Below are 16,047 nucleotides of genomic sequence, written 5' to 3' on the forward strand. Positions count from 1 at the left end.
AGAGGCTGGGACAAAGCAGAGTCCTGGAGCCCAGCATCTGCTGAGCTCCAGCCTGTGTTCCAGTCTGTTCCCCCACCAGCCCAACCTCCCAAGCTCCGACACTCCCACTGAGCATCCTCTGACCCAGGGTCTTCGAAGGAACTCAGTAAACATGAGTTCAAATGCTCCCCATGGGAGCCAGGATTTGAAATGAAAATAAACACTTTGTCCAGCACCAGGAAAGCCCTGGGCCAACAGCAAGAGAAGCAGTCAGGGAGACTGGGGGGGGGTGGCTAAGGAACACAGAGAGCTCCCTGGGAGTGACTCATGCCATACAGGACATGTGCCACCATGCCTTCAAGCCAGCTCAACGCCACCAGAACACACTGTGGCCATTCACCATGGGCTTCTGCTCTGATATTAATCAGATGCTGGGTTTCTCCCTTGCTACCGCCCACCCCCAGGCCCTCAGCCTATGTTTCCAGGGCCAGCTGGGGGGGAAGTGGAGTCTTGTGTTTGGGACCCCAGGTCATTCTCCCAGCTGAGGTCAGGGGCCCAGGCATCAGCACTGGTGATGTCACAGGCACGGGATAAGGGGCAGAATGAAGGAACAAACCAAGGGAGGTGGGAGGAGAGGAGAGATACTGGAGGGGAGCAGGGGGGAGGAGGCTCATTGCAAAACCACAATCCTGATTCCATGCAGATGTGCCCTGTGAAAAGAGAGCCAAGATAGCAAGAAGGGAGGGAAGCTGGTCAGAGAGTAACATGACCAGTGCTCAGCTGACCTCTCGACCTTGGGCTAGAAGGAAGGGAGGGCTCTGGTGGCCTGATGCTCTTCCTGGTTTTCAGGATGTTTCTAAGACTCAATTTTAGACTGCGATCTTCTCAGACTCACCTCGGATTTCAGAACTAAGCCTTTTGGAGCCTTTGAAAAAATACCCAATTGCCCTGGTCTCCCACCTCCATCCTTCTTACCAATTGGCCAAAGCAAATAAACAAATATTATCACTTGGGCTTCTATTAGAGTCACCAAGTCCAATTTTCCCCTTCTGACTCTGAGGTAAACCATCAAAGAGACAGAAGGAGATGGACAGAGGCAGAGACAGAGACTGAATGACTCTGGGAAAGACAAAAATGTCCTCTTGGTCCATAGGAAGCTGCCCATTAGAGTGGGGGCCACCCTGGGCTCTTCCCATGTTTGGTTTCATGTTGAAAATGTTCAGTCCTATGCCTGTCTGCTCATCTATATAGGGGAGGGGGGAGGGTACCATGTGAAGTATGTGGGGAGGAGAACCCTCTAGACTTGTATTTCAAAGACCTTTGTTCAAGGCCCAGTTCTCACTACTGAGTGACCTTGGTCGAATTACTCTCCCTCTCTAGGACTCCATTTGTTCCTCTGTTAAAATAGGGGGCTGGGTTAGAGGAGGACCTCTGAAGCCACATATGGCTCCAGATTCAAGTCAGGTCAACAGACATGACAGGCCTGTATTGGAGAAATGGAGAAGGTCAAAAGGTCCCAGGTCAATCAGCAGGACGAACGGTCTGTGAGTGGCCAGTATACTTTCACAGCCTGAGTGAGACAAGAGACCCAGTCTCAAATAAACATAACCCAACAAACCACAAGGTGGGTGCTTAATGAATGTATGATGGCTGACCGATCAATCCAGACCAACCCCACTCTATTCCCATGTCCCATTTTGTAGAGGTAGATACTGAGGCAGTGATAGACCCAAACTCACATGGGTAAGAAAACAACAGCACCTAAATGCAAACCTAGGACTTCTAACCCCAGATACTGTGCTCATTCAACTACACAATAAGTGGAATCAAGTCACCTCATGACCCAAGAACCGAAGGGGTGAGTTCCCGTCCCTAGACAGCACAGTGCCCTACTCACCCTGGCCCCGAGTGATGGGCACAACGTCCTTTGAGGAAGGGGAGCGGCAGTAGATTTTCCCATCCTCAATGCGGCTCTCTGACTCTGTGAAGTCTTCAAAGGAACAATTGACTCCCGCCGAGAGGTCAGGAACATTCCAGGCTTGCAGGACAAGCTACACGGCCAGAGATGAGAGAGGGAGGGAGAAGACGGGGGATGAGTGGGCATCTGAACCAGGGTGTGGGACAAGCCACCCACAGCTTGGTGGTGAGCCCACAGAGCAGTGAGGAGACTCTCCCACTCCAAAATGCAGAAAAGGAGAGGCAGGACGTACCGGAACTTCAGACATGGTGACCGAGATGTTCTTGGGACGAACGGTGAGCTGGACACACTGGAGCAGGTCAGATGCAAAACGCTGGGGCTCGTCAGCCCGTTCACAGCGATCTTTCCGGGAACAACTGGCACGATGGAAGGAAGAAGACCGAGACACCATCACTGGGATGCTGAGACCTTTAGGAAAGTTTTCGTCCTTTTCCAAAGCATCCAAGACCTTCTACATGTTGGCACCATCCTAACTTTCCAGCCTTAGTCACTCATTTTTTCAGTAAACATCTACTCTGGGCTAGGGCCTTGGACACAAAGACAGAAATAGAAACAGTTCCTGCCCTCAAGGAGTTTACCTTTTAGTCAATAGGCCTCACTTCCAACTGGACTGCTCAGTGCCCCTGGATGGGCCCCAGAAGTACTCTCCACCATAGGAACGCCCTCCCCATCCTATCCAATAATCACTTATTAAGTGCCGTACACCTTCTGAACACCATGCTATACCCCGGGGCTACAACGACAAAAATGAAAATCAGTCCTTTCCTGAAGAAGTCTATAGACTACTACTTTCCTTCATTCAAAACCCAATACCACCAATACCACTACCTCCCTGAGACTTTCACTAAGGGACTTGGGCTGCCATACCAAGAAGATACAAAGCCAGGGTGGCTGCCCAGACCTCAGGCCCATGCTGATATTCATCCAACAGACACGTTCTCACGTCCTGGTGACTTGCTCTGGGCCCCTGAGAACAAGGAAGGGGAGAGTGGTCCCCAGGTGCTTGGCTACTTTGCCTCAAGTGGGAGGAAAATGAATACTGGACAGAGCTACTAACAAGCTAAAAGACAATGCAGAAGTCACTGACCCTCTTTGGCCATCAGGTTCCTTATGAGTGAGAAGGTTAGACTTGAAGACCTAATAAGTGACTGATCCAATCCAGTCCAAACCTATCCCCATTTTATAGAAGAAAATACTGAGGCCCAGAGAAGGACGTGCTCTGCCCATGATCGTATAGGTAAGAAATAGTGACACTTTCATAGCTGCCTTTCATCAACCATAAAATGAGGAGAGAAGAGTAGCAGGCCTCTGCCATCCCTTCTGACTCTAGACCTATGAGCCTCTGTCCCCTCCCTGTTCTATCTAACATTGTAGGGCTTCAATCAGTACTAACATGGTAGCTGATAACAGCTCACATTCCCCTGTTCCATGGTTGGCTGGAATCTGAGCAGGAAACTCTGGGAGGACCAGGCATGAATATCTCCTGGTAATACTTGAGAGTCCATGAGAGATGAAGGGAACATGACTTTGAGGTTAAGGGCCTCCCACCCTAGGCGAATCCTCCCAAGGGAGGAGGAAGAGGAGAAGAAAGAGGAAGAGAAGGACAATTGTTCTTCCATCCCTCAGGCTCCTCCCCTCCATTTTGTTTCTGATTATGTTATTTTCATTAACAGAGTACTTTAATTAAGCTCTGTAAAGGAGCCAAAAATATATGTATATATAACAATAACAAACAAATCCTGTAGCTTGCTGGGGCCCTGGCAATCATCAGCAGTCTTTATCCTGGGGGCCAGTGACCTGCTCTCCGGCCGACAGGCCGTGTCCCCCCAGGGGCTGCCCTGGCCTAGCCATGGGAGAGCCAAGAGCGAATCCAAATTAATTAAACACTCCCCAGGCCCAAGCTGGGATAACACACGTTCCACCACAGCTTTAGAATCCTTGACTGACAATATTAGAACTGCAAGGGGGCCTTACTAATCACCGAGCCTAACCTCTATACTTTACAAAGAGTTAATGGCAGACTGGGTTTAGGTTTCCTGGCTGCCAGGTCCACCCCAATCTTCACCATTTGGGGGCTGTCCACCGCTTTTCTCACTCAAGGGCCTTTTTAAAAATCCTGAATTAAAATTCTCCCTGAAGAACACCAAGGCCCAGAACAAGGGGTTGGGACATACCCCAGGTGAGAGAGGAAGCCATCAGAAGTCCTGGGATGGGAACCAAGAGTTCAGATGGCATCATGGCTAGACTGGGCCCCTTCTCAATGAACATGTCCATATTTAAACAAAGACTCACATGTTATGAAGGACACACCATCCACAGTGGGGATCCCGGGAGCCCAAGCACAGCTCACACGTGGTGTACTGCTCACAACTCTCTACCGGAACCCGAGTCACCTGCAAGGAAAAGACAGGAGATCTGTTGCAGAGGATCTGAGGATGGGGAGGGAAGAGAGAGCCCTTCCAAGGCCCAGGGCTGGCAGCCCTATGCTGCACACTGTGACAAGCTGAGCTCACTCCCACTGCACGCAAGGAAAATCCTCCAACAATGAAGTTATTCGAGGAGAGAATGGACTACCTGAGAAAGTCACAGGACCCTAGATTCAGAGACAGGAGGGAGGATGTATTTCCCCATCACTAGAGATGTGCCTAGGACAATAAAGCAGAACGTTTGGCTTGGAGCCAAGTGCTAGGCCTGCATCAAGAAACATACTAGGTGTGTTACCCTGGGTCAGTCACCCCACCCCTCACCAGGCTCACTTTCCCTGTCTATAAAATGAAAAGGCTGGATCTGTCAGCCTCTAACTCCAGGACCATTTGTTGGGAGGAAGAATGCATTCCCCTTCAGGTGCCAATGGATTAGATCAGTCATGTAAAGCACACAGTCTGCAGGCTAATAAGGCCCACCCACAGCAGCCTGGAGGGCAACAAAATGTGGCTGGGAAATATTTAACAAAATAAATAAGAATACAATAAAACACTGATGCTATTACATTCTAAAACAAAGTCAATATCTGCCTGTTGGGATTCTCAGTCCAGTTCAGCTGCCCCTCCCACTTCTGTAAGAGTCTGATATGGCTGAAGATGACCTCTGGAAGACCTTAGCAAGCTGCTATCCAACTACGCAGCCAATAAGCATTTATTAAGTGTCTGCTGCATACCAGGCGCACAGCATTAAGGACTAAAAACACAGAGAAAAGAGAAAACAGCCCCAGGCCTTACAGCTGGAAATCTAATGCAGGAAACACAGCCTCCAAAGTCCTTCCACAGTCTGGAGGCAACCTAGACTTCCTGCCTTCAACTCACATTCACTGGGCTTCACTCACCAACCCCAAACTCCCACCAGGATCTCCCACCTCCCAGTATCGTTCACTACCTCCACAAACTTCCTTCCCAGCTCCCATCACTACCTGCTGTCAGCTCAACTTCCCAAGAAAGCCTTTCTCTCATCATACAGACAGATAGGGACAGATGTAGGCAGACAGAGAGACAGACAGACAAATAGGGACAGATGTGGACACACATACAGACAGATAGGGAAAGATGTAGACAGGCAAACAGACAGATAGGGACAGATGCAGACATACAGACATATAGATAGATGGATAGATGTAGGCAGACAGAGACAGACAGATAGATAGGGACAGATGTGGACATACAGACAGATAGATAGACAGATAGGGATAGATATAGACAGGCAGACAGATAGGGATAGATGTCAATAGATAGATATGTATATACACATAGACATACACAAATGTACACACACAAGCTAGAAGTTTGATATCCTGTCTCATCTGATTTTGTAGTACTGAAATCACTCAGTATTCTTACAGATTTCTTATATCTCAATCTAGATTCTATTTTTCTGGGAGCACACCATGACTTCAAGCTGTAAGGACTGTCAGGGACCCATGTCTGATCCCTCTCTCATAAAGTACAGCAAATTGTACAGAATATACAGACACTTAATGAATGCATGAAGGTGTGAAGGAGGGCAGGCTGGGGGCAGGGCTGAAGTTTGGGGTTAGGAGAACATCAGCAGGAAGATGAGCCTGTAAAGGGTCATGCCTTGAACACCTGATTCAGGAGACCTAGATTCAATCCCTGACTTTGCCAGGGACAGTTTGTCAGAATCTGAAAAGGGCATTTGAGCTTTCTGGGCCTCAATTTCCCCACAATTAAAATGAAGGAGATGAGCCAGGTTCCTCCCTACTTTGGCATCCCACCCCTTCCTTCCATACTGTTGCACAGTTTGGTATGTCCAGGATGTCAAACTCACATAGAAAAGAGGGCCATTAAGCCATCCTCTCCCCTTGAGGGCATACTGGCTTAGAAAACCACACATTAACATTGTCTCTGTCCCATCCTTTGGTGCTGGCATGGATGTGACCCCTCTGGTATATAATGGAATGAATTCAGGTCTTAGGACCTAGAATGCCCTGGGTCCAAATCCTTTCTCTGACTTGACAGTGTGACCAGGAGCCAGGAAGTCAATGTCACTGAACCTCAGTTTCCCCGTCTGTAAAACAGATAATACAGACCAGGAGTGCCTTTCTCACAGGGTTGTACGGCTCAAATGAGAAAATGTTCTACAAGGCTCCGAGTTCAGTGTTCCAAGGTGACCTTCTGGGTCTTCCCAGCACTAACATTCCTGGTTCTAAAGTTCCTTAAGGGCCTAAGATCCCACTGACCTCCACCAATAGCAGTCACCCTCCCTCAACTCAAAGACTTATCTCAGCAGTCAGACCCACACTGTGGCTGGGCAGTGTCACCTGGGCATTTGGCCAAAGCTGCTTGTAAGGCACAGTCAGAAAGGAATCGAGCAGGGACAAGGAAGTCAATCAAGAAGTATTTATGAAGTGCCTACTATGCACCAGGCATTATGTCTCTCTCTGTCTGTCTCTCTGTCTCTCTCTCTCTCATCTTCTGGACAAAACATAAGTCCTAACAGCTGAAAATGGTCCACTACAGAGGGCATCCCTTTGCTGGTCACATGTCACACCTCTGGACCTCAGGAAGAAGGACAGGAAGGGGGAGGGGAAATTCTTCAGCCAGAAACTGGGGTTTACACATCTTGCCCACCAGTGCCAAAAGAACTGAATCTGCTGCTAATTTAGGTGCAGGACAGAAGCTCTGAAAAGTCTTAAATAAATAAAGAATTGGAACATCTGGGAAGTGAAATGGAGAAAATTAACTTGTGAGAGGTCAAAATGAGAAAACACGCTGGTTACAAGCCCAGAGCTTTCCCCACCCACAGCCACCAGCCTCCTCCTCTGCCTCCCCCCAACCCACAGGCGCCCCAAACCCAGGAGAATCCTGATCGGCCTGAACCCAGGTGCTCGGGTCAGGGATGAGAGAAGGGAGGAGGCTGCCCAAGGTTACAGATCCTCTAACTCACAAGGTCACCAGTCACATAACCTAAGTCTCAGTCTCCCAATCTGTAGAATGGACACAATAATATCCATCCTACTCAACTCAGAGGGCTGTCCTGAAATAAGACAAGACATGAACACAGAGAGGTAAAAAAGAGTCAGTGTGGCATTCATAGAGGCTACTCACAGTGGGACAGCTAGTGGTGCTGGAAATGAGAGCACCTGGGTTCTGGTCCTGGGTTTGTGGCCACCTTTATGTATGATCTTTCCTCTGGGTCTCAGTTTTCTACCCTATAAAATGAGTTGGAGGCAGCTGAGTGGCACAATACATAGAGCCCTGGGCCTGGAGTCAGGAAGACCTGAGTTCAAATCTGTCCTCAGATACTTCCTAGCTGTGTGACCCTGGGCAAGTCACTAATCCTGTCTGACTCAGTTTCCTCATCTGTAAAACAACCTGGAGAAGGAAATGGCGAACCACTACAGTATCTCTGCCAAGAAATCCCCAGATGGGGTCAGGAAGAGTGGGACACAACAGAGCAACTGAAGGACAAGAAAAAGAATCAATTAGAGCGGATGCCACTGATTCTCACCATGTCTGTCTTCAGTTTCCTACAAGTTTTACTGTTCTAAGGTCCTTCTACACTACTCACATTCCATGTTTTAAGGTCCTGTCCAGCCGGAAGTGCCTTGAGCTTGACTGTTCAAATAGCCTATGCTTGGAGGCCCCTCTCCATTCTGAACATTCTAGGATTTATTCTTCCTTTTGGGGTTGGGGGGGGGGTTGTGAGGGACAAATGCTATGCTAATATAAGATGCACTTATTCTTCTCCATCTACCCCCCCCCCATTTGGAAACATCTGTCCTACATATGCTAGTGATGGAGGGAGAGGGAGGGAGTGAAGGGAGAAAGAGAAGAGTGGGAGGGAGGAAAAGGGAGAGGGAAGGAGAGAGGAGGGAGGGAAAAGAGCAGAAGGAAGGGAGGAGAGTGAGGGAGGGAGGAAAAGAGGAGGGAGGGAGAGGAGGGAGGGAGAGAGGAGGGAGGGGAAAGAGCAGAAGGAAGGGAGGAGAGTGAGGGAGGGAGGAAAAGAGGAGGGAAGGAGAGAGAGGGAGGGAGAGAGGAAGGAGGGGAAAGAGCAGAAGAAAGGGACAGGGAAGGAAGGAGAAAGAGGGGTGAGAGGGAGGAAAAGAGAGAAGGAAGGGAGAGAAGAGGGAGGGGAAAGAGCAGAAGGAAGGGAGGAGGGGGAAGGAGGGGGGGAGAGGGAGAGGAAGAGGGAGGGAGGGAGGAAGGGAGAGAGAGAGAGAGTGTTAGTTTAATGAAGCTCCTCTCACAGCCCATAAGCCTTTTCCTTCCTTCCAGAGATTGACTATCCTTAGAGAAATCCTTAAGAAAATTCAGGGAACAAGAAAAAACGCCAGATTCCTCCCCAGCCTCCAGTGAACAAATCTGCTACCCACTTCCCCTTCCAAAAAGGCCCCTTGAGTTCTGGGGGCCATTAACTGTACCCCCCTTTTCCTCCAGCCTCTCCTGGGGGTCCCCAGCACCTGCCCCAGCTGGCGGAGGAAAAGCAATGAACAAATGCCCACAGTCACTAACCTGGGCCTGCAGAGATCTCCAGGACCACTCTGAAATCCAACCCCTCATTTCTAGCAAGAAGGTAACCAAAGCCCAGAGAAGGGCCGCAGCTCTCAGAAGGCCCACACAGGGCTGGACCCCCGATCTCCTGGCTCCCCTGGCCGCAGATTCTTTCCAACAAACTAAGTGGAGCCAGCTCCTCTCCAATCTGCAAACAAAAGGCGGCCTAGCAGAGTTCTGGGCTCCTAATTAATAGCTCCTCCAGATGAGATTAGAATCCCCTGGAGCTTCTGGCCCCCAGGAGCCAGGACACAATTGTTCACTTAATTACTTCTCTCAGCTTCTCTGATAACAACAGCGGCTCGCAAATATTTCTTTTTATTAATCAACTGAGCCGAGAGGGAGAGAAGAGCAAGACTCCCCCTTGGTCTCCCCTGGAGTAGAAAAGAAACTGGCCACTGACCAGGGAAGGCTCCAGAATGCCAGGGCGCTGGGGACAGACCCAAATCCTGGCTGTCACTGCCAGGGGACCCTGGACAAGTCATTTTGCTTTTCAGGTCTCAGTTTCCTGACCTGTAAAACTAAGGAGCTGTAGTAAATCAGTGTGGGTGTTGGGGCTGTTTCTCCTTCGCTCTGGAAGTGTCCAGCACTGGGGGTACAAACACAAAATCACAACAGTGCCTGCCCTCGAGGAGCTTACATTCTAACAGGAAGAGACAACTTCTCCATCCTAGAAGACTGCATATGAGGAGGAAATTAAAAACGGAGAGAATAAGAATAAGCCTCCCATAGTATAGCAGAAGCATCATTTGACCTATAACCTGAGTCACTATACCCGAGTGCGAATCCTGGGGCTCTGCTCCTCACTGCTTTGGTGTGTGACTTTATGGAAGGAAGAAAACAAATAGGCATTTGTTAAGCACCTACTGTATGTCAGACGCTGTACTAAGCCCTTTACAAATTATCTCATTTGATCCTCACAACAACCCTGGCAGGTACACAATCTTATCCCCAATTCACAGATCAGGAAACTGAGGCAAACAGCACCTACCCCAACCCCTCTCAGTTCCAGTGCCTTCCTTCTATTCCTATTTATACAGTACACAGCTTGCTTTGTGTATATTTGTCTGCATGCTGTCTCCCCCATCAGACTGTAAGCTCTTTGAGGGAAGGGACTGGTTTTTTATTTTGTTTTTTGTTTTTTTGCCTCTTTCTGCATCCCTGTTGCTTAGCTTAGCACCTGCATAGTAGGAGCTTAAAAATCAATAAATACTGATGAATGAATGAATTCATGGGAATAAAGTCTGACCGTAGGGAAAGAGACCCTGTGCATCAGAGAGGGAGAAGGAAGGGGCCCTGACCAGAGTAAGGAGAGCTGGCCGGTGTGCGGGGCTTACTCCATGCCAGGCACTTGATAAGTATCATTTCACTGGTTCTCACAATGACTCTTCAAGGCAAGCACTATTATTATTCCCCTTTACAAATGAGGAAACTGAGGCAAACAGGTTAAAGGACTTGCCAGGGGCCTCACACAGCTAGCAAGTGTCTGAGGGGGGATTTGAATTCAGGTCATCCTGACTCTGGGCCTAGAGCTCTCCACTGCACCACCCTCCAGGCCATCTAGTCCAGCCCATCCCCCTCATTTTACAGATGAGGAAACTAAGGCTCAAAGGGATGAAGCGGTTGCCCTAGGACATACAGTAAGTGAGCTGCAAGGCTGGGGTTTGAACACAGGTCTTATGATGGGAATACAGAATAAAAGGTCAGATACAGAGAAGTATAGTTTATAAGCTCATTAAAGGTTAGGACCATGTGATTCTTCATCCTTGTATCCCCAGCACCCAGCATCGGGCTTGGTCAGGGCAGGCTCTTAATAAATTTCTGGTGGTTAGCTGAATGGATTAATGGATGGATGGATGGATGGATGGATGGATGGATGGATGAATGACAGGACCCCAGATTTAGAGTTGGAAGCTAAATGAATGAATGAATGAGCGAATGAATGACAGGATCCCAGATTTAGAGCTGGAAGTTGAATGAATGAATGAATTACAGGACCCCAGATCTAGAGCTGGAAGTTGAATGAATGAATGAATGACAGTATCCCAGATTTAGAGCTGGAAGTTGAATGAATGAATGACAGGATCCCAGATTTAGAGCTGGAAGTTGGGCAACACCTAGTCCAAACCTCCCATTTAGTGAAAAGGAAGCTGAGGGCCCAAAAGGCCTGCTCACAGTCATGCAGGTAAAAGTCACAGAGCTAAGGCTCAAATCCCACCCAGGTCCTTCCACTGAGGATCCAGGGCCCTCTCCGGAGTATATGCTGCACTGAGTCCATAACTGCCCATCTCCCAGGATGTCACATGGCTCCCATGAAATAATGAATGTCAAAGGGCTAAAGAAACGGGAAGGATTGTAATCATCTATATGACAATGTACAATATTATAGAATAATGATTAGAGAGAGGCAGCATGGCAGAGACTGCTGGGACTGACATCAGGAAAGCTAGCTTTGAATCCCACCTCAGACACCTGCCAGCTCTGTGAACAAAGGTGTAGCACTCAGACTTAGCATGCTCATCTGTAAAATGGGTCTGGTAATAGTTACACTACAGACCTCACAAGGTTCATGTGAGGAAAGTGCTGGTGGAATGCTAAAGTGATGTGTGCGTGTGAGTGTGCTAGTACCACAACAACTACTACTCCTACAATATCACTGCATGGCTGGAAATTTTTAAACACCTCACGGAACAGCCAAGGTAGGTGACCCAAGACACAATACATACACAAGTAGGCCACAAAACACAGTGTCCCCAAAGCCTTAGTGTGTCTCAAAGCTATGCGAATTCCACTAAGACTCTGGGACAGTCTGTATTTCCAATAAAGACTTATGAGAAAGAACAGAGGCATCAAGGAAATGTCCGAATGGAGAAAGATCCGAGCTATTAAAGCTAGGAGGGTCCTCAGGGGCCATCTGCTCTAAGCCCCATCATTCTGCAGCTGAAGAACAGAGCCCCAGGGAGGATAAGGGTCACTAACAAGAATCTGAGGTGGATCTGAACTCAGGTCCTCTGACTCCAGAACCAATTCTGCACCAGGCAGGAAGTAAAAACAAAGGTCCCCAGATGGACGAGTCCTGCGCTGGTGTCCCTCAAAAAAATGTTTAAAAAAACAAAAGGCAGAGTGAAGCCTGCATGAGCTGGGCAGACCCTCGGTAAAGGACCGAAGAGAACGTGGACAAGAATGGACAAGTGCGGACGGAGCTGGGATCATCCACAATCCCTCCTCACCTGCGCCTCTTATAAGGAATCCCTGGTTGCCTCCCAAGCTCCACTCAGACCACACCTTCTCCAGACTGCCTTCCCCAATCTCCAGAGGCTGGTGCCTGCCTCTCCCACCCTCTTAGCCCCCATCACTCTGTATCTATACTGTACTCATCTGAGCGCCAGAAGATACCAGATCCCGGGGGGTTTCCCTCTGACATGTTGCTATGTGAGCCACCTCCAGGGGTCTATGCAGCTTTCTAAGATTACACCTCATAGAGAAGTCCTCACTGTGGAGCTCCAGAGACCAGGGAGATCCCAGGCCCAATCGCCAGCACCATCCCCCAACTTCTTCGTGTGGACAGAGGTCTCCTCGGACACAAAGTAAGCTTCCTGAGGGCAGGGACTGTCTGAGTGCTTGTCTCTGTATTTCCTGGGCCTGACCCAGGAGGGGCTTGTAGACTGCCTGTCTGATCCCACGGCCAGAAGAGAAGGAAAGGGTATTCACTCCACAGGGGCCAGGAAGCAGAGAGCTGGCAGGGAAGGCCAAAGCTGGGGTCCCAGAGGCGGTCCCGGCTTGGGGGAGTGACCCAAAACAAAACTAGGAGTTGAGGCCTTGAAAAGAGTCAAAGGCAAAAGCTAAGGATGAGACACTCTCTCTCTCTCTCTCTCTCTCTCTCTCTCTCATTCTCTCCCTTCTGTTTGTTTCTGGGTCTGGGTCTGTCTCTCTTCCCTACTCTGTCTGTGTCTCTCCTCTCTCTCTCTTTTCATCTCTCCCTCTGTGTCTGTCTGTCTCTCTCTCTCTCACACACATACACACACACACACATACACACGTGCCCCATATATTAAAGCAGGCAGCAGAAGCAGCTGGGGGAGAGGAAGCACTAGCCCGAAGACAAGACCCTGGACTCTCTCCTCTGTCTACCTGTACTGTACTACTCTGTCTGTAGGACCCTGGTCAGGTCATTCGCCTTCTCAAGTTCCTTCTCCTGTAAAATTGAGGCCTCAATCCCTTCCCAGGCTCCCTCCAAAGGCCACCACTGGTGCCTGAGAAATAAGGGGGAGCAATCTGGAAGCCCCCAAACCTTCAGTACGATTGGGGCTTGCCTCAAGGGCATCCCAGGAAGCTCACTGGACTTAAGTGGGGACAGGAGCCTTTCCTGATTCATATTCGCAAAGACACAGAGACCAACCAGCATTCTGGCAAAATGAGTTAGGTTCCAGAGGTCGGAGGTCTGACAGTGCCACTGAGATGTCCCACCTGTTTCATGATGCTTCACACTAGAGGGGGGGGGGGGGGTGCTTCACCTTTACGGGCTGGGTGAGCTCCTGCTTCCCCAACCTCAACACCACTGTGAGGGAGGCAGCCCGGGCATGACTGTTTCATTCTATGGATAAGGAAGCTGAGGCCTGGAAAGCAGTAAGGGTGGAGGCACCGAGTGGGGGGTGGGTTTCGGCCTCAAACCCAGACCTCCTGGCTCCAGAGCTGGTGTTTTTCCACTGAACCACGCTGCATCTCTAGATACACAGAGAGATATATATGGATGAGTGGCTCCCAACCCCGGCTTAGCAACACCCCAGGGTGTATTGCAAAAGCTATAATAAAATTCTCGAAATCTGAAAACAAAATTATTTTTAATTCACTTTCATTTAAGCAATAAACGTGTCACAAAGCCCCCCATTCAGAGAAGGGCTGGGTATCATCAAGTCAAGGAAATAATGCTCCCCAAGGCCTGGCATTTAGTGACAGTCACAGAGCAGGAGACACCACAGACACACAACAGCACAAAGGCCACAACAACAACATGCATCTCCAAAGTGTTTTACGGTTTACAAAGCACTTTATCAGGAGGCAGGTGCTGTGTTATTAGCCCCATCTTAAAGGTGAGGAAACTGCAGCTCAGAGAACAGCTGACTTACCCACAGTAATACAACCAATCAGATGTCACCACAAAGACTCAGAACCAGATCGTATGAACACAAACCCACCCTCTTTTCACTAGATCATGCAAACGGATGCAGGGACACACACTCAAATGTATGTTCTCCGGCTCTGGGAATGAAGCCGGAAATGGAGATGAGGCAGGGGAAGGGGCAGAAAGCCCTCAGGAGACCGGAATCAGTTCTGCCACTACTGTTCTGGGTGACCTTGGGCAAGCCAACGGAGCTCATGGGTGCTTGGACACACACGTATAAAGGATGTGCAGACACATATACGCACACACATATAAAGGATGTGCAGACACATATACGCACACACATGCATGCATGTACGTGTGGGACCGTGAGTGCACACAGGCAATGCACATGCATGTGTATACACAGTGCCACACAGGCACATGTGTGTGCGAGCTCACACACACACACACACACACACGCACACACACACAGCCCCAGATGGCAGGAGACACAGGTGTGCTTCCCAGAACTGGCAAAAACAAGTCTGAAGACACAGAGAAGAATGTGGCAGGCAAAGACAAGCCTCCTGGGCTCCGTCTTGGCTGTCTCTGAATGGAGGGCATTCCCCCCCCTAAGCCGCCTGCCTGCCTGCCTGCCTGCCTTCCTTCCTTCCTACTTTCCTTCCTTCCTCAAGACAGAGACACCTGGAGGGGGGAGGGGAGCAGCGGAGGGGCAAGAACACCCTCAGGTCTGGAGAAAGATGCTCTCTCTTCCTCTCCACTAACCCAAACTCTATCTATCCATCATTCAGGGCCCAGCTCTCCTGGGTCCCCTGGGCCCCCTCCAGGCTTCCTTTCCTGGAGATCCCAAGAGTCTGACCCACACTTGACAATCCTATGCCTGTCCAGGCACTGCCTCAGAGAGGTCAATGGCTAGTTCATGTGTTTCCATCTTTTCTCCCCAAGAGCTCCCTGAAGGTGGGACTATGACTCCTTTCTCTTTGAGTCCTGTGCCCTGGAACACCCCAGCACCTTGCTTGGGGTCAGGTAATAGGAAAGTTCATTGTGTCCAAGAGTCCTGGGATCTCAGGCCTGAAAGGAGCCCCTGAGAGAGTATGGGAAGCAGAGCAAGGACAGTGAAACTGAAGAGGCAGAGGAGCTGAGTTTGAATCCTGCCTGCACTGCTTATTGCCTCAGTTTCCCCGTGTGTAAAACAGGGGAGCCAACAATTGACTTCAATGACCTTCTTGATCTGTGATCCCGCCACCATCTAACAGAAGAGGAAAGCCCAATAAAGAAGGAAATGATTAAGCCAAAGTCACACAAAGAGTTAGGCTTGGCCAGGTGATGGTTAGTGGGCAGCAGTCATTAAGTGTGGTGCCCCTAGCCCCCAGACCTGGTGAGGTCTGCTGGGCAGCCTCAGTGCCCCAGGTGCTACCCTGGGAGGAAGGGACAGAGAGAGGGCCGACCAATCAGAAACAGAGCCACAGCATGGCAGGAAGGGATGAGTTAGTGAACAAGGTGCTCAGAAGAAAGGCAATCAACTGAGATTTCTAAAGTAGCTTTCAAAGGGGTTTTCATTATTATTTTTATTATTATCATCTGTCCTCTCTCCCAGACACTTCTGCTCGGGCTCGCTCAGTATCTCCCCTCCCAGCTCTTCTAGCTTCCCACATCCCTTTGTTTCCTCCCCACCCCCACGCTCCCTCTGTCTCCCTCCCTCCCACCCTTGCCCTCCTTTCCTTTCTTTCTCTTCCCCCCTTCTAATTCTTCCTTGCCTGACTCCCCCTCTCTCTCCACTCACTCTCATCCCCTTCTTCCCCTCCTCTCTCCATCACTCACTCATTCCCTTCCTCCCCTCCTCTCTCCATCACTCACTCATTCCCTTCTCTCTCTCCACTCACTCTCATCCTCTTCCTCCCCTCCCCTCTCCATCACTCATTCTCATTCCCTCCCTTCCCTCCTCTCTCTATCACTCACTC

General features: G+C 49.6%; 1 protein-coding gene across 2 annotated transcripts in view; it reads right to left on the bottom strand.

Moving 5' to 3' along the window:
* PLXNA1 (plexin A1) overlaps positions 1-16,047 on the bottom strand; it is a 299,363-nt gene that overhangs the window by 134,598 nt on the left and 148,718 nt on the right. For both annotated transcript variants that reach the window (XM_069083832.1, XM_069083833.1), the window contains exons 5-7: positions 4,250-4,350; positions 2,190-2,313; positions 1,877-2,030 (exon numbers count right to left, since the gene is read on the bottom strand). In XM_069083832.1, coding sequence (XP_068939933.1) covers positions 1,877-2,030; positions 2,190-2,313; positions 4,250-4,350 — 379 coding nt within the window. The remainder of the gene's footprint in view (positions 1-1,876; positions 2,031-2,189; positions 2,314-4,249; positions 4,351-16,047) is intronic.

The sequence above is a fragment of the Petaurus breviceps genome, unplaced genomic scaffold (assembly GCF_028583685.1).
Source record: "Petaurus breviceps papuanus isolate PSGF00001 unplaced genomic scaffold, PetGlider_PUasm1.0 174, whole genome shotgun sequence".
Taxonomy (NCBI): Eukaryota; Metazoa; Chordata; class Mammalia; order Diprotodontia; family Petauridae; genus Petaurus; species Petaurus breviceps.